The sequence below is a fragment of the Triturus cristatus genome, chromosome 2_2 (genome assembly GCF_964204655.1).
Source record: "Triturus cristatus chromosome 2_2, aTriCri1.1, whole genome shotgun sequence".
In the NCBI taxonomy this organism is placed as follows: Eukaryota; Metazoa; Chordata; class Amphibia; order Caudata; family Salamandridae; genus Triturus; species Triturus cristatus.
In genome coordinates this window covers 329,513,475-329,534,628 of record NC_140582.1, presented here as the reverse complement: position 1 = coordinate 329,534,628, position 21,154 = coordinate 329,513,475, and the positions used below count along the sequence as shown (strand labels likewise).

Here is a 21,154-nt window from a genome sequence, read left to right as displayed (position 1 = left end):
CAAAATATTAATGGCCCTGCAGGGTTTACTGTGAGCAGGCGCGCACCGAAATCAAGAGGAGGGGCGTGATGTACCAATCCTGGGCGGGAGCACGGCTGCGCAGTACAATTCTCCGGTTCAGCGTTAGTTCACGTTTTATACATTCTGTCACTAGCAGTTCCATTGTTGCCCCGGATGTAGTTTTCTACCATTTTAGAACGGGAAGGCTCGTATTAGTGTGAAACATTCGTTCATCTTGGTTTGGGACGAAACACCTCTTTTCTGACCCACGTCGCTCTACGTAGCACGCCGCGAGCAAATTGTCCTGGGAGCTGCGTTACACTGTACGAAGGGAAGGATCAGGATACGGGAACTGTGTTGTACGGCAGGTGAGAGAGCTCAGCAGCACCTAGGGTCAAGCCGCCAGAGCTTGTGATACTGCATGGTGATCAACGATCCTTACAACCAGCATAATGTAAGAAGGGAAAACCCTAAATGTCTTCCTTCCGAATGGACGGTCCTCAATGTTGCACATAAGAGGAAGTGGGAGAAGTGGATTTAGGACGAGAAGAGAAACATTTCATAATAGTAGTACCATTTAATAGCGGTTTCTCTGTATAGACTACTGAGTGATAGCTTGTACTCTGCTGCATATTTAAGCACACATGTCACTACAGTTTTGTGTATCCGGTATCCATGCATCTCGTAGTATGCAAGATGATCCTCCCTACTGTGTCTGATGTCGGCATGCTACAATGTCCTGGACATTGTTTCTGAAAAATCCGTAAGTTTGGGACGTAGAAGTTTATGCTGGTGCATACATGCATGCACACTTTCTTGTTCTAAAATGTTGGCATGTATGCTGGTGTATTTTGAAGACCATCATTCCTGGGCGACCTGTACTTTTGAAATGCTACCAGTGATATGCCAGAGGCCTGTGCATCTGAAATGGCAGTAGTTCTGGAGCATCTGTTATGTCTGCTTCAGTTCATTTAATGGCCGTTTAATGGACTCCTCATCAGATTAGCAAGCAGAGATAATGCTGTCAAAGGCCCAACAGTGAATCATATAAGCTCCTGTCGGATTTATTGGAGAATATTTTACCATCACTAGTCGAAAACAGCAGGTTAAAGTTAAGATTATTAACTTGGCAATGCGGACAGATAATTTTTAACGACTATTTAATTTACTGTACGGTTTTTATGTTTTGGAAGTGACACGTGTTCAACAGCAAAGTGGTATATATTTTTTCCTGTGGACCCATTCTCCCTGCATCCTCTGTGGCCCTGTGTAGCCTTGCTCTCACTGCTTCTTGCCAGCGACAGTTTCTCCATATGAGTGTAGGAACGTTGCCCCCTGCTGCGAACACAGAAAGCGTGTAAAAGAAATCAATTTTATTACTATATTATTTTTTACTCTGCCACCCCGAGCCCGAGTTAAGGATGTATGGGGCCAATGGACCATTGCTGCTGATTTACAGTAAAGAGTGGTCACGTCAGTTTGATGTGCTTGCGACGGCCAGCCTGACGTGCACTTCAAACCTCCACAACCCGAGCTGTCATTCAGACAGCTGGGTGGAGAGCAGGCACGGGCCTCAAATTCCTGCAGGAGCTCTGAGCCAGCCCTCTCCAACCAATCCTGATGATTCTCTCATGCTGCTTAACATTATTAACCGCATGAAAGCAGTGTCTGGATTGGTTAAGGGAGTTGGCTGCAAGACCTCGTGGTCGGAGCTGCAGCCTGGACAACTTTTGAGGAGGTGCTGCCGGCTGCCAATGGGTAAGTAAACATTTAATTTTTCTTTATAAAGTTATGTTATAAAGTAATTTATGTGTTATGCAAATAATGTAACTGGTGCTCATGTTAAGCTCTCCAATACCCAAGTTCGCGACATATATGAATAAAAAAAAACATCTGCTTGTATAGTGCATACTTTGAATGCTTGGTACCCCACCATCGTAGGGTGACCAGATTCTCAAAACAAAAAACGGGGACAGGTCATAGACATAGAAGTAGGACTACGGTTTGTAGTAACCATCAACATAAAAGTAGGACTATTTGACAGCTGTCATAGACATAGAAAAAGGACTACAATTACAGCTCTCTCCACAGACCGAGATGAAGCATTACAGACAACAAATCCGCAATAGTGTGAAGATCTGAGTAAAAAGCTCGAGCAGCGCTGCTCGCCTCTCCCACAGGTGTTAACCCTGCTCCTTTAAGTCCTTTCCAGCTAAACAGTTTGCCGTGATCTGAAAGGTCAAATCATAGCTTTGATATGGAGAACACAAAGCATGCATCAATTGGTTATGAATAAAACATGCAATGAGCAATGCATTAATCCTTGCACGGTATGCATAAGGGCTACTGAAAAGTTTGTATGACTATGAATACAAGCTACAGGATGAAGAAAGATTGTTTTATCCAAAGTAGAAACTTTGGCTGGCACGATGACGTAGGTGGCGCTGCGTATAAAATGTCTCTCTTCAAAGGATTTCTCTTCTTGCTACAGCGCTCACCTCAGTGACGACACGTGCCGTAAACAGTGCAAAGAGAGCATGCGCGCGCATGCTCAACCGGAACAATGAAAAACGGGGACATTTCTGTGTTTAACAGGGACACTGTTTGAAAACAGGGACATTTGAGTCACTTGGAGAAAAGTGTCGGGACACGGGGACACTTCCCCAAAAACGGGGACCGTCCTGGGAAAACGTGGACGTCTGGTCACCCTACACCATCGCCATATGTCACCAACCACTGCCACTTGCTCCCTTTTGAGGCCTTTTGTGTGCTTGGCTTTTAAGCCCTGTTGTACCTTTAGGGTACACCAAGAGTCTTCCTATATGCTCCATGGTTGAAATTAAGTGAGGGTTCAGAGTGAGGAGTTGGGGGAGAGTGCATTTCAGTGAGAAGGAGTTATAAAACAAAAGGCATAGTGTATCCACATGTAAATGGTCCTTCGTGGGTCTAGCCTGGCTGAGCTGTCCTTACTGTAGACAAGTCACATGATCCCATTTATTTTAGTTTTTTCATCTACCTTGACCTTATACAGAAGTCGCTGCCAGTGCCATGTCATCATTTGTAGTTTATTGAACAGATTTGCCCCAAGGGCCAACTCCTGCTTTCGAATGTATTGGTTTTCGTCAGTGGAAAACCACCTGAACACACCGGCACTAGTGGATTTACTGACCACTTTGATGTTTTCAAATTTCACTGCGTTGCAGGCAAGTGCTTTTTATATACTTTTGCAGCTGCTAAATACCATGGGGTGCATCAATGCAATCCTCCAATTGTGTGTCCGTCCGTAGGACATTAGCTGCTATATATAGAAGCTGCTGGGTAAACATGGCACAATTTTGCACATGGCAATATGCACCAAACAGTTTATCAGAAAAAGGAGAGTAAGCATTGGCTACTGGCTTCGAACTTAAAAGAGCCTTTGAGGCAAGGACAGTGGAGGTAAGTGACCATTGGCCACTAACACTTAAGATTGTAGGAGGTAAAAATAGCTCAAGAGACACAATCATCCCTCTGATTGTGGTCTACCCCAGAAGGTTCACTACTCGACTAAGAGAGGAGTATTTGGGAAAGCTAGCTGCGTTCCAGCAGGTCCAGACACTAGAGATCATCCCTAATTCTGAAAATATAGGATGGTTTGAAAATGTTATTTCTGAAGTAGGGCAATGTTTAAGGGTGGACCTACAATGTCATAGGCGTAGCGATCATAGAAAGGGGGGATCTCAGTGTAAAAACAAGAACTGGTTCAAGGAGGAATGTAGGAAATTAAAGAACATAAGGAAAAAGGAAAGACATCTGAGATTGAAGTATGATTTATAGACGTTCAATGGCCTACGGAAATTAAGAAAACAATATAAAAACGCTATTGGCACAAAAGAACATTTGAAGAGAAAGGCTTGGGAAGATTACTGGAAGCTATAGAAACAAGAAATGCTAAAATGTTTTGGAAATTAGTCCAAGATGGCTCCAGTAGGGAACAGGGGGCTATGAACTGTGTGGTGACTGAAGACTCCTAGGAGAGTCACCTGGGAGAGTTATATGGGAAAGGGTTCAGGCAAGAAAGACAGAAAAATACATCATGGACAGTGGTGGAATAAAATATATTTGGTCTCTCTACACAGTATGCAATGTAAGACAAATTATATATAAGTTAACACTAACCCGGGCAGCGGGTCCAGATAATCTCCCAGCAGTAATTATACGAACTAGACCAGACTGGTGGGCAGATTTTTTCACCAAAATGTTAAATTGCATCCTCGATTCTTGGAATATGCCAGAAAATTGGAGAGGGGCAATTATTGGACCTATCCATAAATGAGGATATGCAATGAATCCCCAAAATTATAGGTTAATTAATCTATTGGATATTAGTGAAAAGGTGTTTTCTAAAATAATCTTGGAAAAACTGAAGGAGTGGGCTGAGGAAACCCAAATTGTGCCTCCAGAGCAGGGTGGCTTTAGGGAGGGCCACTCTACAATTGATAACTGTTTTGCGTTCTGGGCAATGGCTCAGAAATCGATGGAACGGGGAGTAATCTGTTCTGCTGTTGTTGGAGGGAGCGTTCTAGGGGCAACTTAACTTGAGGTGGGGTGCACAGGAACGCTCATACTAAAGGTGAAGGAAACAAATGTGTGAGTCACGGAAACTAAGCCAAAAGGTTTAACAAATTTATTTAAAAGGCTCAACTTCAAGAGAAAGGCATTGAAATACAAAATATAGTGACCTCGCATTCACAGAGAACCACACTTATCAGAAGGCACTTTTATATGAAAACAATGGAATCATTAGAGGAGAAATACTTCAGAAAATGCAATATAAGGTGTGCAGATAAAAACCTCAAAGACACATTTGTAAATACAATATGGAATACACAACTAAAATCAAGAAGAAATACTCTTTAAATGTCAAACAGATTTTGACTGAGTTGGCAAAAAGGCACATGCTTAAACATGAGAAAAACAGCTTTGCAATTATAATGTAAGTATTCAATTCTGAATAAGAAAACACCAGTTTAGAGACAAGATAGCATATATAGCAAATATATTGACAAGTTAAATTATATCTTAAAATACCAAAACGCAAGAGCTCTTGGGGAGCACCCACACCCGGCTGTTATCTACAAACACAGGAAGGTAGTCTGCCAAGAACCCCGTGGGCTTTCCTTTTATACCCTTAAATGCTGGGATCTGAAGCAGAAGTGCTTATTGCAACGTCAGTCCTACCTACGTCAATTACACCACGGGTCGCACATTTATCAAAAGTGTCGTGCTTATCCTACTAAATGCGGAACATAGACTAGGTCAAGGGTTATGTTCTCAGGCTAAGTGCTCGTCTTAAGTTGCATAGGGCAAGCGGAACAAAATGTAATGTAAGGAATAAAATACATAGCAATGTCTTGGTTGCCACATCCATCACCCTGGTCTGCTGCTGTTGTGGTGGGAACCTCCCTGTTCTCATGGTCAGACGTACCCATGATGTGGTGTGCTATATGTAGACAGGCTAGAGAGAGAGAGACCGTGAACTTGGAGACAGTGAACTTTGCGCACACGGAAAGGGTGGGGGATACCCAGTCTGGAGTATTATGCCTCACAGAGAGAAGCTGTTTGGGATCTTTAGTCAGGCAGGCTTAGAGCCTGCTGTTCAGAAAAATGGGTGCAGAACCCTTGACAATTTATCAAAAGCCTACAGATTGAGGTGGCAGGGCCTGTGTAAGGGTTTCATACCTCAGGAGTGGGCAGAGTGGGCCTGGGGTACTAGATGATAAAATAGACCCTGCTTCACTGTTTCATAGACTTCCAGGTCGCATTTGACCTGGTAGACGGAGAGAGTCTATGGGAAATGCTAGGTGACTTGGATATTTCAAAGGGTCTCCCTTCTATAATTCAAAGGTTACATAGTCAGATTTGGGCCCAGGTTATCTTGGACACAGAGGGAACCCTGTCACAGAAGATACTGATTGAAATTGGGTTACGGCAGAGGTGTGTCTTGGCCTGTTACTCTTTTCCTTATTTATAGCGGATTTGCCAGTCATTCTGAGAATGGTGTGGTGTGCCAGTTCAAAAATAGATGGGAAACATATCGCATGCTTGCTTTATGCAGACGATTTGGTGATTTGTGGACCAAACTGAGATAGGTTTGCAAAGAAAGCTTAAAGTGTTTAGTGAGTACTGTAGTCGTAAGAGATTAACATTAAACTTGGAAAAAACAAAGATTTTGTGCTTTAGCAAAAAGAGGAAGATTTTCGACTGGTTCCTAGGCTCCATAAAATTGGAGACAGTTCAGGAGTACAAATACCTAGGAATTTGGTGTGAGAAATCTATGAAGTGGAAAGTACATTTGGATGCATTAAAACTGCGGTCCATATCCACAGTTAGTGGCCTGAGGAAATTCAATACCACCTATGGAGAAATGACGGCTAGACCAGCTCTGAAGGCTTACACGACTATGGTACCACCTCAGTTCTTATATGGTGCTGAATTGCTCTTCCTAAGTGGTAAGAGGAAGTGGGATGGGGAAGCAGAGAAATGTGTAAAAAAATTCCTGTCCCTACCCAGATTGTCTATGATCCAGACAATAAGATTAGAAACCAAAATGGTTTCTTGGGAGAAAATGGCAAGCATGGCTCTAAAAAGGTTCTGGCAATGCCTGGGCGGTGGAGAGGAGCAAAAAGTTTCCTTTTGGTGTAAACGTGGGATCCTACAGAGTGAAATGAAGTGGGCAAAGGCGGTCAGAGAAACGGTAGCTACGGTGTGTAGTGATTTGAGGGTTGATGTATGCCAGCAGAACTTTCATCCTACCATAAGTAAGAAGGAACTTAGGACAATAGGAAAAGAAATATCACAGGACCAGGATAGGCAATACTTGAACAGGGAAAGCTCTGTATGTTTTATTATTAAATCTTGGCAAGACGGTCAACAGTTTCCATATAAGGATATGCTTCCCAATCGTTGAATAAGGAGAGAATTATTAAAGATAAGGATTTAAAAAAAATATTTTTATTATATATACAATGAAAAATAAGGATTGAGATAAATCCATGTTATGAGTATGATAGGATTAAAAGGGACATGACTGACTACGAAGGGAAATGTACCTGTAACCTAGGCACAAAAGGCAATATTTTGCACATCTTATTAGATTGTCTAAATATTCTTGATGAACGTAAACTGTGGTTACGACCAGTCTTCCTAAAATATGAGGTTGGGAATCGCACACAGGCAATAGACCTGTTAACTGAAATGAACTCACTAGATGTAGCATGTGCAATAGGGAAATCTGTGCTTGAAGTTAAAAAAAAAAAACGTTTAAAAAAATGTGTAGAATGGATGTTTTATTACTGTTATTACTGAAATGTACTCCAGTTTTTATAAATGATACTTGGAATCTAAATAATTGTTATGTAGAATATATTTTTATATTTAAGAAGACTTCTAATGGATTTGGAGTTTTGTACGGGTATTTTATAGCTCTTAGTTCTAGGTGGTTTTTAAATCGAGATGTTATGTTTGTCTGTACATGTTTAAGGGCCTAAGGTCTAAATAAACAATCCTTTGACTGACACTGGGTACTGTTCACATTACCTTACTGGTGCGCTCAGACTCGGCCCTCATTCAAAGAATTACAACAAACAAATGATGGACGGAATGCTGACAATGCAGACATTCTCCCCCCGTCAAGAGATCTGGGTTAAATCCATCGTTCTTTTGCCCACTACGCCACCCCAGTTTAGACATGGCCATATGCAAATCAGTCTTGACCCTGTGCCTCATGGGAACAGTCCAGCCCGAACTGCCAAGCCATGTCTTCCCTGGACCGGAATCAAGCATCCTAGGACCGGTTTCTGGCTATCAGCCGTCATCAGCCAGGATAGCTTGACTCCAGTGGCGTAGTGAGCACGGGTCCCACGTCTGGGAATACCCATCCCACTTAGGGCGAAAAGCATTACAACAAACAAATGATGGACGGAATGCTGACAATGCAGACATTCTCCCCCAGTCAAGAGATCTGGGTTAAATCCATCGTTCTTTTGCCCACTACGCCACCCCAGTTTAGACATGGCCATATGCAAATCAGTCTTGACCCTGTGCCTCATGGGAACAGTCCAGCCCGAACTGCCAAGCCATGTCTTCCCTGGACCGGAATCAAGCATCCTAGGACCGGTTTCTGGCTATCAGCCGTCATCAGCCAGGATAGCTTGACTCCAGTGGCGTAGTGAGCACGGGTCCCACGTCTGGGAATACCCATCCCACTTAGGGCAAAAAGCGTTACAACAAACAAATGATGGACGGAATGCTGACAATGCAGACATTCTCCCCCAGTCAAGAGATCTGGGTTAAATCCATCGTTCTTTTGCCCACTACGCCACCCCAGTTTAGACATGGCCATATGCAAATCAGTCTTGACCCTGTGCCTCATGGGAACAGTCCAGCCCGAACTGCCAAGCCATGTCTTCCCTGGACCGGAATCAAGCATCCTAGACGTGGGACCCGTGCTCACTACGCCACTGGAGTCAAGCTATCCTGGCTGATGACGGCTGATAGCCAGAAACCGGTCCTAGGATGCTTGATTCCGGTCCAGGGAAGACATGGCTTGGCAGTTCGGGCTGGACTGTTCCCATGAGGCACAGGGTCAAGACTGATTTGCATATGGCCATGTCTAAACTGGGGTGGTGTAGTGGGCAAAAGAACGATGGATTTAACCCAGATCTCTTGACTGGGGGAGAATGTCTGCATTGTCAGCATTCCGTCCATCATTTGTTTGTTTTAACGCTTTTCGCCCTAAGTGGGATGGGTATTCCCAGACGTGGGACCCGTGCTCACTACGCCACTGGAGTCAAGCTATCCTGGCTGATGACGGCTGATAGCCATAAACCGGTCCTAGGATGCTTGATTCCGGTCCAGGGAAGACATGGCTTGGCAGTTCGGGCTGGACTGTTCCCATGAGGCACAGGGTCAAGACTGATTTGCATATGGCCATGTCTAAACTGGGGTGGTGTAGTGGGCAAAAGAACGATGGATTTAACCCAGATCTCTTGACTGGGGGAGAATGTCTGCATTGTCAGCATTCCGTCCATCATTTGTTTGTTGTAACGCTCATTCAAAGAAAGCATCTTGCATTAACAGGGCCTGGTGTTTCCGTAAATCAATGCATCTACTCCGTGAATTGACACTGTGTCTGGTTAATGGTTTACATGTTTGAATCCCAAAACTGTCAGCTCAGCCTTTTGTATCAGTGCTTATTACATTTTGTTTTTCCTACCCTTTGTTGAATGTGACGTAGTAAAGTTGTCAAGTATATGATTTTAGTTCACATGGTTTAGGACATACCTCAGGTTGTGTAGGCCATGTCCCTTGTAGAGCCCCTTTTACATTCATCCCACTTAAAGCTATAGTCTGGTAAATGTCCACAAAGCCATTGAAAGTGTGTCTCTACAATTTCGAAGACTTAGGTTGCTAATGGAGAGCAGAGAGAAAGAAATTTGCTGAATTGCTACTACAACATCCTCCATAAGTTCCTGCTACATAAACCCTAGTTGTTCTTCTTTCATCTACCAGATTCATGCGGGGTAATGAGAGGTTCCCGTGGTCAGTACCAAAAGCTGTTCCAATGCAGGGCCCACTGCCATTTTCAGAGCCCACTGCCATTTTCAGAGCCATTGACAACCAAACCCATGCAAAGTCAGTAATGTAAAACCACCTGAAGTAAAGTCCTCCTATTGCACAATTTTGAGATGGACATGAGGAAAAGGAAGGGGAAAGTGTACCTAAGACACCAGAGCCACTGCATCTACTCCAGCCATAGGTTCCTGAAAAATGGAATAGAAATAAGTCACCACAACATAGCAGAAATTCTCATCCCTGCACACTAGCATCTGTTATGATCACATGAGGAGTATGAGGGTTGAGATCCACTGCTCGATGCAAATGTGTGAAAGATAAAGGCACTATTATAAAGAATGACTATGCAAAGGTTGAACAGAAAACTAGGCCTGGGCTAAATTTCCGTTCCGCTCGCGGAAATTGCGATAATTTGACATTTTCGCGTTCCGTGGAGAGCGCGAAAATGTCAAAATTTCCGCATTCCACAGCTTAGCGATAATTTGGTTCTTGCTCGCGCTGTAAAATAATACATTCTCGCGCGATCGCCTTACCTGAATCCCCGCGTTCGCCGACAAGTTTTCCCGATCCGGTCGCGTTCTCCACGAGATGTTGGATTGTTGGTAGCCATTTGCGCTGTCTTGCGACAGTTCGCGCCCGCAGTAACATCATGCGTCGCGCGATCACGTCTTTCTTCTCGCGATCATGCACCGCGAGAAGAGTGAAAACAAGATGGCCGCGCCCGCAAGCAACCGCATGGGTAAGTTGGCGAGCCGCGAACACGCAGAAAATACCGCGAGCGGGCGGGAAAAAAACTTCCGCATATTCGCGATATTTCCGCGTGTTTGCAGAGATTTTAAACATTTTCGCGATAATTTGCGAAAGTCACTTTCGCAAATTCCGCCCACCCCTACAGAAAACACCTAAACAGAGTTCTCTGATTCCAGGACCTCAAAAGATGATGAAGCAAAGGTTTCAGATAGCACCTGGCTCACTGAACCATTAATACAGTTGTGCTCTGTGTCCATCGACTCTGAACAAAACTAAACAAGAGATGTTCCAGACTGTAACAACTTCCACAGGCTACCTGAAGACTTGTAGTTTAATTTTTAGGTCGAGCCGGCAACAGCGCATGCGCTCTCGCTTGCAAAATATATTGTTTACAATAATGGGCTTAGCGCCTGCCCATTTCTTCTCATCTTTTGGCTTCCTTGTCACTCTTCTCTGCTGCTTTATTATTTGCCTGCGCCACTTCAGTTTTTTTTTTCTGTGGCACATGGAACAAGCACAGATTGATTCAACTTAATTAGTGCCAGTTTGCTGCTTGTGCTGTGATTGAGGTACTATTTCTTCTTCCTTCACTCCCCTTTGTGCGAAGTGCTTCTCCCCCAGCCCCCGCCATCCATCCCTTCTCTGTATTGCCTTTCTCCCACATGCCCTCCTCCAGTTGTCCATTATTGCTTCTTCCTCCCTGCACCTCCCTCGTGTAACTTCTCCCCTCTTGTATTGTAACCTATTGCACTGCAGCCCACTCTGCTGGGCAACGTGGCTTAAAAAGAAGTGCTGTTATGTGATCAATGCTAGTCGTGTCATAGCAATTTTTCCTTGACTTTAAGCCATGTTTCACAGCAGCATGGGCTGCTCTGCAACATGTCTTAAAATAAATAAATGACAAAGCCAATTGATTTCGCATAAGCAAGACCTATTGGCCTTGCCAGTTCTTGTTAACATTGCAAGTATAGGCAAAACAATCCCAGCATGCAAAGTGTTTTTCAGCTAAAAATCCAGAACTGGCTGTACCTATCATACATGACTTGGAGCTAATTGGCACCTACTTATGATAATGTGAAATAAGGCACTAATGCACATCATTTCTTTCTAATATTGTTTTTGAATGCCTTCTAATGGTTCAAGGTATAGGATTTGTTCAGAGAAAAATGTTATGCAAAACGTTTTCTCTTGGGCTCCTCATTTAAAATGCCCTCAACCATACAACCTCATTGATATATTTGGCTGGCTTGCTATTTTTGTACTGCATTTGTTTTGTGATAAACTGAAAATCACAAGTCTGCTTCATTTATGAACGTATTTGTTGGTGTAGGTTCATTTTGTACTAAAATTCTTGAACTTGCTTGCAGTATTTATCATTTTATAGAATTGACGCAAGTTTGTCAATGGGATGTATAGCTTTAAAATATTTGAAGCCAATTGATCTATGATGACTCTACTGAAACTGGATGTCCTATGAAATCTCACTGGTTTATAAGACTTCCAGCTCATTGGAAGTCCATTTTAGTATTCAACACATGAAGAATTTAATAACAATTTAGAAACATTTATAAAATGAAATGACACCAAATGACAACATGTAAATAAGGGGAACTGGAGATATCATTACCATAAAGTTTAAAGTAAAATAATAGCACCAAAAAGTGTTAAGCTCCAACCGCAGTCAGCTGGTTGCGGTATACCAGGACCAAAGCACAGTTTGAGGCCAACTGTGACAGAGTACGGGTCAGCTGCAGAAAACAGGTTCATCACTGTCTGAAGTTTTACCTTCAGACTTTAGTCTCTGAAATCGAGGTCAAAAATCTTTAGTGGGGCAAGTCAGCATGCTGTGGCCGAAGAAGGCTCCACAACCGAAAATAGCCCTTGGATGAGGTCATTGTCTTTTGGTGGGAAAGTTCAGAACAGGAGAAATGTGCATTTTCCACCCACAAAAGGTCCCTCGTCAGCCGGGTATTTTGGTGTCTTTGCTCATCTAAGGTTTCTACGTTCAGACGTCATTTTTTGGGGGGCTTGCCTTGCTCCACCTCGGCAAAGCTGCTGGCTATAGCCAAAGAGGACTTAACAAGGCAGGATACTTTCTCTGCGAGGTTCTGATGAAGTGGATTTGCAGCAGTGGAAAAGTTCAGTGATGTGGGCAAACTGAGCCTTTATCCAAGTGGCACCGCACTTTCGTCTGATCGATTTGACTGATTTATCCGAACCTTCTGATAGTCTTTGGAGCCAGAGGATTCTGAATCCCAGGTTTCTCCGGATATTTGGAGGAATACACTTTGACACAGCCCAGGGTTCAAGGACCCCAGGAATCACATTTGGGTGCCAAGGCTCACTACTGCAGAAGCCACCAGCCGGGTACAATTGGAACTAGTCAGCAGGGCAGTTGCGGAAAGGCCTCTTGCAGCTTGCTGTGTCCCTGTAGCTTGAACAGCAGGTCAGCTTAATGAACCTTGGAGTCCACTTCTTTGTCCCGGGTAGAAGAGAGAAGCAGATTCAGTCTTCAAGACTCTTCTTGGTTCTCTCAGACAGCAGATGTAGTCCTCTTCTGATCTTCCACAGGTCCAGTAATGTTCTGAGTAGGGTTCTGTGGGCACTACATGTATGCCTGACACCTGCCTGTCAGTGATAGTGCTCATGGTCCTTCCCTAAACAATAGGGTGAAAGTTTCCTTGGGTCATCCTACACATTTCTGCAGCACTTTGTGCGCACTCTGCTGCAAACAATCCCAAACTGTCCCTCTTACCTGAATCCAAAATGAAAAAAACCTTTCTTCCCCTGTACGGAGCCTGTGTGCCCTCCGCAGTGACATGACCAGGAAAATGAGCAAGCCCTCCTCCTATGGTACCTCTAATCTAGTTCTGGAGGCAGCTCCCTTCCACTGTGATTTTAGTGTGTCTGGCTGGGGGGGGGGGGGGATTAAGAAGAGCCCTGTCTAAATGTCAGCTAACATTTGCCTGTTACAGGGTAGGCCTCCTTTGTAGTTACTCAAGTTCCTGGGCACAGCCAAGGCTGTTGTGTCAGCTCTTGGAGTAGTTTTCTCTCCCTAACCAGGGACTGTTCAGCTGCTGGGTAACTGCACTCAAGCAAATAGACCTCCAGAGGCTTTATTCGGGGAAAATGTAACTTTCTAAAAGTACCTTTTCCATAATATTTATTAAAAAGTCTACTTCATAAGTGAATTGAGCCTTTAAAAAGTAAGAGTCCTAAAACAATATTTCTAGTTGTTTCTGAGCCAGAGATACCATTATTAAATGTAATATTGCATCCCAATGTTTTGTTATGGAACAGCCAGCTTTGTTACAGTGAAGATAGATTTGTGTGTGTGTGTGTGTGTTTTTTTTTAACTTCAAGGGCATGTTTGACATTAAATTGCAATGTTTAAATTACATTTGAGTTTCCTACTTTTAAATACCATGCCTGTGCCTTATGGACAGTAAGGTCTTCTTGAGAGTGACTTATTTTAATTTTAAAGTAAAATTTAGGCCTGTCAAAATGGTTTATTTTGACAGGTTGAATTACAGTTTGGATGCTGCTTTAATCAGGCTACACTTTGGACCACTAACTAGGGATTTATGGATAATTTAATTATGGCAGTTAGGGGTATTCCAATTTAATCACATTGAAAGGAGAAGCACAGACACGTTCTCTGTTTAGGAGAGGTAAAGTGCACAGAGATCTACAGCCACAAAAATAGTTAAAGAAAAAATCTCGAGTTACACCACACAATAGAAACAGAAACAGTTAATCTATCATGACTGTTCAGCACCTGACTTTCACAGTGTCAGTATATCTTGAAGCTGTATCTGTATTATCTGCGTTCTCCCAAAAACTGAAATGCTGCTGCACAGAAGTAAATACAAATAACCCTTTCTCCTAAAAAGATAACTACCTTCAACTTCACATATAAGAGCCTCTTGATATAGATGTACTTTAAGCTCTGGCTTCTTTATAGCGGAGTAGAAAAATATTTCACATTATTTAATGTACTGCAATTCTTAATCTTCACATATGTATTGCTTTACTAATATCGCTAGTACCTTAAAGGTTCATCATATATGCATGTCATAACGACATTTTTAACATCAGAATTCCTATTGTTACTTCACAAAGTTCATTAATTAATGCAATAGTCCCAAAGTCTTTGACTTGATATTCTTGAATATTTCTCTGAAAGGGCAGAATTGGTTTTTCACATCTGTGCATTTTTTGCAGTTTTAATATAGCTTAGACTCGATCCAAAGATATTGGAGCGCTTTATGAGGGCAACGGTTACATCAAATGAGGTCACATTAATTTTTAAAGGCATGGGGATATCAAGGGATTTGCCCAGATTCACAGTATGCTGAGCCAACGTTCAGTCTCGAGCCTGGCTTGAGCTTTCAGTGGCCACCCACCACTGTGTGTTGGTTTTGCCGCTACTACTTTTCCTGCTGCACCTGTGCAAAAACTCAGGCTTGTATGTAATGTTGGTTCCAAATATGCCTAACACCGGGCAGTGACTTTCCCTCAACTTTTGTAGGGCATGTCCCAGCATGCTGTGTCTGATTCAATAATCGTATCGAGACTGGTGCCAAAGACAAAAATAATCATTCCATAGCTAATATGTTGAAATCACAAAAAAACCTTCCCTTACTTTTAGGATTATTTTATACATACCTTTTTAAGCTAGGTCAGTTTTTTAAGGCTCTTGCTGTTCAGTCCTGCTGTTGGACGAAAGGCAAAGAACTTCAGGAAAATCACTTGACATGAAAGCAAGAGCTAGCCCTTTTTTGTCATTGATCTAATGCCTTTTGATAGGAGAGTTGGCTTATTAACTCCTTTATCTTGACATTTTGCTATTTGGGATTGAAGACTCTTAGAGAGACGCGTTCAAAACATTTGAAACATTGAAAAATCAATGATGACTAGGGAATCACAGTTCATTTGGATGATTAATGCGGATTCTAAGTGATTCTGGTAGTAACATTGTCAGCCTCTCATCAAATGTGGGGTGGATGTTGTTTAGAGAGACACCAGGAGAATGCCTTTGTTAGAAATGTGATTTCTGGCTAGCTGAGGCTGTCGCCAAAGCGAGGCAGAAACCACCACTCTAGTCAGGATAAGGGAGTTATGCGTATAACATAACCCCTGCTCACCCCCTTGGTAGCTTGGCACGAGCAGCCAGGCTTATCCTAGAGGCAGTGTTTAAAGCATTTGCACATAACCAACAGTAATAAAGCGTACGCACTACAAAAGGACACCACACCAGTTTAGAAAGATATCCAATATTTTTATATAATTAAAATAAGACCAAAAACGATAAAAACTCCACAATACTATACAAAAGTTAACAGCTCAAAAACTACGTTGATTAAAAAGAGTTCCTTGGGTGGTTAGCCCCGTCCGGGCTTCCACGGCGTCGTGAGAACACAAATCTGAAAACCGTTCTGGCTGACCGTGGGGTGGCGACCAACTACGGTGTCGGGAAGACCCGCAAACAGTACCTTTCAGAGCTGCAGGGCGATGGGGCCCTTGACGTCACTCGCATTACAGGTCGAGCTCCTTTCTGATGGGATCAGGAGCGCTGGCGCCAACAGGCATCTGGTGCTGCGGTGCAAAGTGCAGCGGTGCGGCGTGCAGTGCCCCCAGGTCGCGGTGCGAACAGCGGCTAGGTGGCGGCATCAGATGGCGTCGTCGGTGAGACCAGGGTCGCGGAGAGAGATGGAGGCGGTGCTTGTCATGGTGCTAGCAGGTAACGGTGCAAGCAGCGGCGTTGTCGTTGCTAGAGCGCTGTCGTCGACTGACGAACTGGAGTCGATGACACCGGCGTCGGTGGGCCAAGGCTGCGGTGTGGGATGAGGGCGGTGCGTCGTGTAACTTACGAGCGGTGCCCCAGAACCATGGTGCAAGCAGCGGTGCCGATTTCAGTGGGGGTGGCAGCGTCAGGAAGGCCATGGCGGCATTGTGTAGCAGAGTGCGGGCCCACAGGTCGCGGTGCGAGCAGTGGCTCGGTGATGGTGGCAGCAGGCGTCCTCGGTGAGACCAGGGTCGCGTGGCGGCGGTGCCCTCTGCGGTGCCAACGCTTTGGCGTGAAGCAAGGTGGTGCGGAGTGCGGTGCCCACAGGTCACGGTGAGAGCAGCGGCTTGTGATGGTGTCAGCAGGTGTCCTCATGAGACCAGGGTCGTGGTGCGGCGGTGCCCTCTTCGGTGCCTTCAGGGCACGGGTTCGGCAGGGTCATCATAGACGTTGTTGAGTGGTGTTCTTAGGGTTGCAGCACAAAACACACAGTCCCCAGTGCTGCGGGTCGAAGGACCTGAAGTCTTTGCTGTTCCTGAGACTTCGTGAACAGGGGGCAAGCTCTACCTCAAGCCCTTGGAGAGTCTCACCAATTTGGTTGCAGAAAGTCCAGTCCAGGCCTTTCACTGCCCACGACAGAAGCAGCCACTGCAGGTCAGCCCAGCAAAGCACGCAGCAAAGCGGTTGTTCCTCTTAGCAGTTTCTCCGGCGCTTCTCCTGTGCAGTCTTCTTGACCCAGGTGAGTTCTAAAATTCAGGGGTCTTGGACCCAGCATTTGTACACAAAAATCCTTTCATCTGCCAGGCAGAGGGTGTCGCTGTCCGGCCAGAACCAGTTGGGCCTTCTCTTGCGTGAATTCCTGGCAGGAGGTGGAGACGGCTTTGTCAGAGGCAGACCAGGCCCTTTTGAGGTGCAAGGAAATTCCTCCCCCTTCCCCAATCGCAGCCCAGGTCTAATCACCCCTTTCCTGACCTATCCAGACAATCTGGAGCCCCTCCGGCCCACCAGCATTCTGTCCTCCAAAACCTAGACTGGCAATCCACATTCCAGCAGAGGCATACGAGATGACCGAGCAAAATAATACCCACTTTCTAAATGTGGCCTCTATGAACTCAGAATAAAAAGGGACCCCTCGCTAAAGGCTGCGTCTTCAGACGCTGAATTCAGGCATACCAAACTTCATTCACTTATGCCTTTTTCGGGCTACGTACGCGGGTGGCCCAATCTGTGCTGCAGGCCCACGAGTAGCGGGTGACTCATAAGCCCTGGCACCCGGAGTGCCCTTTACTGGGGACTGACAAGTAAGTCACACATCCAATCGGAACACAATTTACCATAGGAGCACCAGTGCTTTACCACCGATCAGCAGTGCGAAAAGCGCGCAGAAACGTTATACCAGCAAAAACAGAGTCAAAACCGGGAGGGCAGAAAGCAAAAACTCGGGGCAAACACGCCTAAAGATGCCAAGTCTAACAGCCTTCTAGCAATAGATTATGATTCATAACCCTGATTCTGAGTCACCATATAACTTTTCTCATGATCCTCGTAAACATCAGTGGAATTAACAATGTGAAAAGGGAGGCCAGTGAACACCCAAACCATTTCTACTATGGTAGATAACGGCAAGAATCCTAATATCGCTGAGATGGACTGGTAATCATTCTTTTCACACGCTTTTGCAAACCATTTACCCTTGAACAGAGTGTACTTGAGGAGGAATATGCCCTCAATCTTCAAACGATTGTGATCAAGGAAACTGATCAGGTTCCTTAGGCGTTCTGTTATTCCTTGATCGCTTGGGGAAATAAAATCCTATGATCATCCCTTTGGTGGCCAGAGTTGCTAGCTTTGTATAAAGTCTGGCTACCAGTCTTGAGCTCACTGAATTGATCTCCACTGGCCAACAGTTTTGAAACATGATTTATTAAAAAAAAAAAGTGCTCAACTGTGAATAGCTAAGAGAACCTACGCTTCTCCTGTGATGGACACGTTTAGCAACACAAGTAGGATGTGCCTTACATAAGGAATGGTTTTGTGAGGCTTTGAATGATGAAGGTTGCAAACCCTATACAGTGCCTTTGGATGATGACCTGTCCACTAGCACTCCACTATGTTGCTTTGAAGAAAGACAGTTTTGACCGCAATCCTCTTAGGAAGACTTTTCGGAAGACTGACTCCCCTTTCGTAAAACAACAAAGATCTGTGGAGCAGCTTCCTCAACAGCTCGTTTGGATGACACCTGCACAGACTTGGAGAGGTTGCTCGCTTCTTCTGAGGGGAAGGCTGTGTTTGTGTAGTGCAAGAAGCACAGTGATCTCCGTGCCCACTCATTATAAATCCAAAATCTAGTCAGCTCTTTGGTACAAAATAAAAATAAAAGCTTACTTCTGAGTGTGTTTAAGACAACCTTATATATGACCTTACCTGCAGCACTGAAGAACTGCCACAACCTATCTTACTTCCACCCTTATTTGGCCAGTAAATGCGAAATGTCAGGGTCTATGGTAGAGATAGTCTTTTAGAACTTCCAAGATGTCTTTTACTTTCATCTGTTTTAGGGACCCCATTTGACAATAAATGTTACCTTGGAATAGAAGTAACGGCCATAAAAATAAGTCCTCAAAGATTTCTGTACAATAGAGCAATGGGACAGGCATACTCTGCTGGTGGTCCAGGAACGGATGATCCCCCGGAAAACCCGGCTAATCTGGAAAGAGCACAGAGTGACAGTTCAGGAGGCAATTTGTCCTGCAAAGATGCACAGATGGAAAAATTGACATGTGGTAGCTGCAGTCTCGAGAAATAAGAGTTGCTGCCAGGAATCTGGACACATTGGTAAGAATGGCTTGTATGAGTTTAGGAGCTTCAATGAAGTAGCTGAGCAGAAGCCTACTATGAGACAGCTCAGAAATTCTGCTGATGGAAAGTGCCTGTAGACGTCTTTGTATAAGTAGGACGTCACACTCACTATCCCCTGTTTCTATTAGAATAATAACCTGCTTGGTGGGACAGTTATCAGAAATAACCTTGACATCTTACTCAAGGAATTTGTCAATGTGCTTTGGCCTGTTTTTTGGTAGAACGTGGTGTGGCAGATCGGAGACTCCCATGGTGAGATATTCATGTTATTTCCTTCATACCCCTTATCTGCAGGGGATGCAGTAAACCTTAGCAGCATAACTAAAGCAGTTGTATCTTAGACTGTAAATGCATAAATTCTCTTGTTGTTCAATCTTTTCAAACTGGCTGTAACCACAGTGGTTCCTACCCTTTCAATGGTCTGCAGCCAAACCGGAAAAGCTGTTATTTTGAGTTGGTGTCTGGATATTAACTGGGTCTACGAGGTTTATTTGGACATGTAAAAGGTTTATTTATGAACAAATTGTTCATCTTATTTTCTGTAATAAAGCAGTATTGAACAGCCTCCAAGCCTTTGTGAGCATGCCTTAAATTATTGCGCTTTTGTGTACATGGATCTTCCTCATTCGTTCTGCCCTGCAATTACCTTTGAGCATGCCCATCTTTGTCACCAGTGCTGGTAGGGGTTCAGAAATACATACCTCACTGATTTATCCATTTATACATTGTTTATCATTCTTATGAAGGAGATTCTATTGTGTTCCTGAATGTGGGTTTGTTAGTTGAGTATTTTACTTTGCAGTGAGTGGTGTGAGTTTCTAAAGATGGATAGATCATTTAGATCTTCCTCTTGGAGTCTGTGTATTGATCACATTAGGAATGCTGGATTGTTTGATGAGTGAAATATAGTGTTCTGTGGCAGATGAGATCCTGCTTTGCTCTAGAGAAGCTGTCTGATCGTTTTTTGTTCATCTTGGTACTGAACATGTGAGTACCTTGATTGAACCTATTTTGAGCTTCGTTTTGTGTCGAGGTTGGTCGTTTCCGTCATGGCAAAGCCCAGTGATATATGGTGGTTTAGCAGGACCTGAAACTTGCTTTAATTTTTGTAATTTACTTTGAGTGGCAGCTGTATGTTTTTTGTCATCTGACTAATCGCCTGGAGACAGTTGTGTTTGCATTGCATCTGCAAGTGCTGTTTCAGCATTCTTTATTGGGAGCTTTGCATTGTTTCTGTCTGATGAATAATGCTGTCTATTGTTTCACGATGACTCCATGTGAATTCATCCTTCATGCGTATCTTATTTGGATTGAATCAACGGCCGTTGCCTTCCAGTGTTGCGCAGTATCATTGTGCCTTGCTCATGTACGCTATTCTTGATGTGCCCAACCTTTTGCAGTAACCTATAGAATCTCCTGCTTGCTCAATGTTTGCATGGCACGGTCATCGTGAAGCGAGCCTGTTGCCCCTGCAGACATAGTTGGGTTGGTAAAAAGATTTATTTCTGTTGACCGAGATCTGTTTTCCTATGGACATTTCATGTTTTGCCCTTGTTCATCATATGTTATCCACTGATAGTTTGTTGTATACACAATTGACTTTTGATGAGTGGTGTGATGCATTAGGAATAGATTTCAGGTATGTTTTTTTTTTTTGAGAATTACTCATTCATGTTATGTTATGTTATAACAATTTATATAGTGCAACAGCTCATTAACCCCTTCGGTGCCCGCCCCTTTCCCCGCCCTGTGCCGGCCGTTACATTAGCGGGCGGGGTTTGTGACGAGCTGGACTCGTCATGGGCACAGCGCCACCGCGGCCCATGACGAGTCCAGCTCGTCACGGGCACCGAAGAGGTTAACTCCGTTTGTTGACAAACTGACCTATGCCGTGTTTATTGACCTTATCTCATTGATGAAGTCAGTATGCCCTCTGTATTACTATTTTTGGTTTTGTAAAGCTTGATTTTTGGGCATAATTATTGAAAATGTACGTAACTAATCCTTGTTCATGTTGCTTGCAGTTTGAATGAAATTATGAAGCTGTCATAGTGAATGCAGTTCCTTAAGTGGACGAGAAAGAAATCGGGGAATTATTTGTTAGTTGCATGTGGCTGAAGTCTGCTGAATGGAATATATTCT

At 44.0% G+C, this 21,154-nt stretch overlaps 1 protein-coding gene across 2 annotated transcripts in view; it reads left to right on the top strand.

Moving 5' to 3' along the window:
* Positions 1-240: 240 nt before the first annotated feature.
* The window catches only part of AIMP1 (aminoacyl tRNA synthetase complex interacting multifunctional protein 1), a 160,005-nt gene continuing 139,091 nt past the window's right edge, over positions 241-21,154 (top strand). Inside the window, exon 1 of one of the 2 annotated variants that reach the window (XM_085641399.1) lies at positions 241-368. Coding sequence is in view for 1 of the 2 variants with exons in the window: in XM_085641398.1 (XP_085497524.1) it covers positions 453-454 (2 nt within the window). In the remaining variant the exon portion in view is untranslated. Of the gene's footprint in view, positions 455-21,154 lie in introns of both variants that reach the window. The other variant, XM_085641398.1, reaches the window with a different exon arrangement.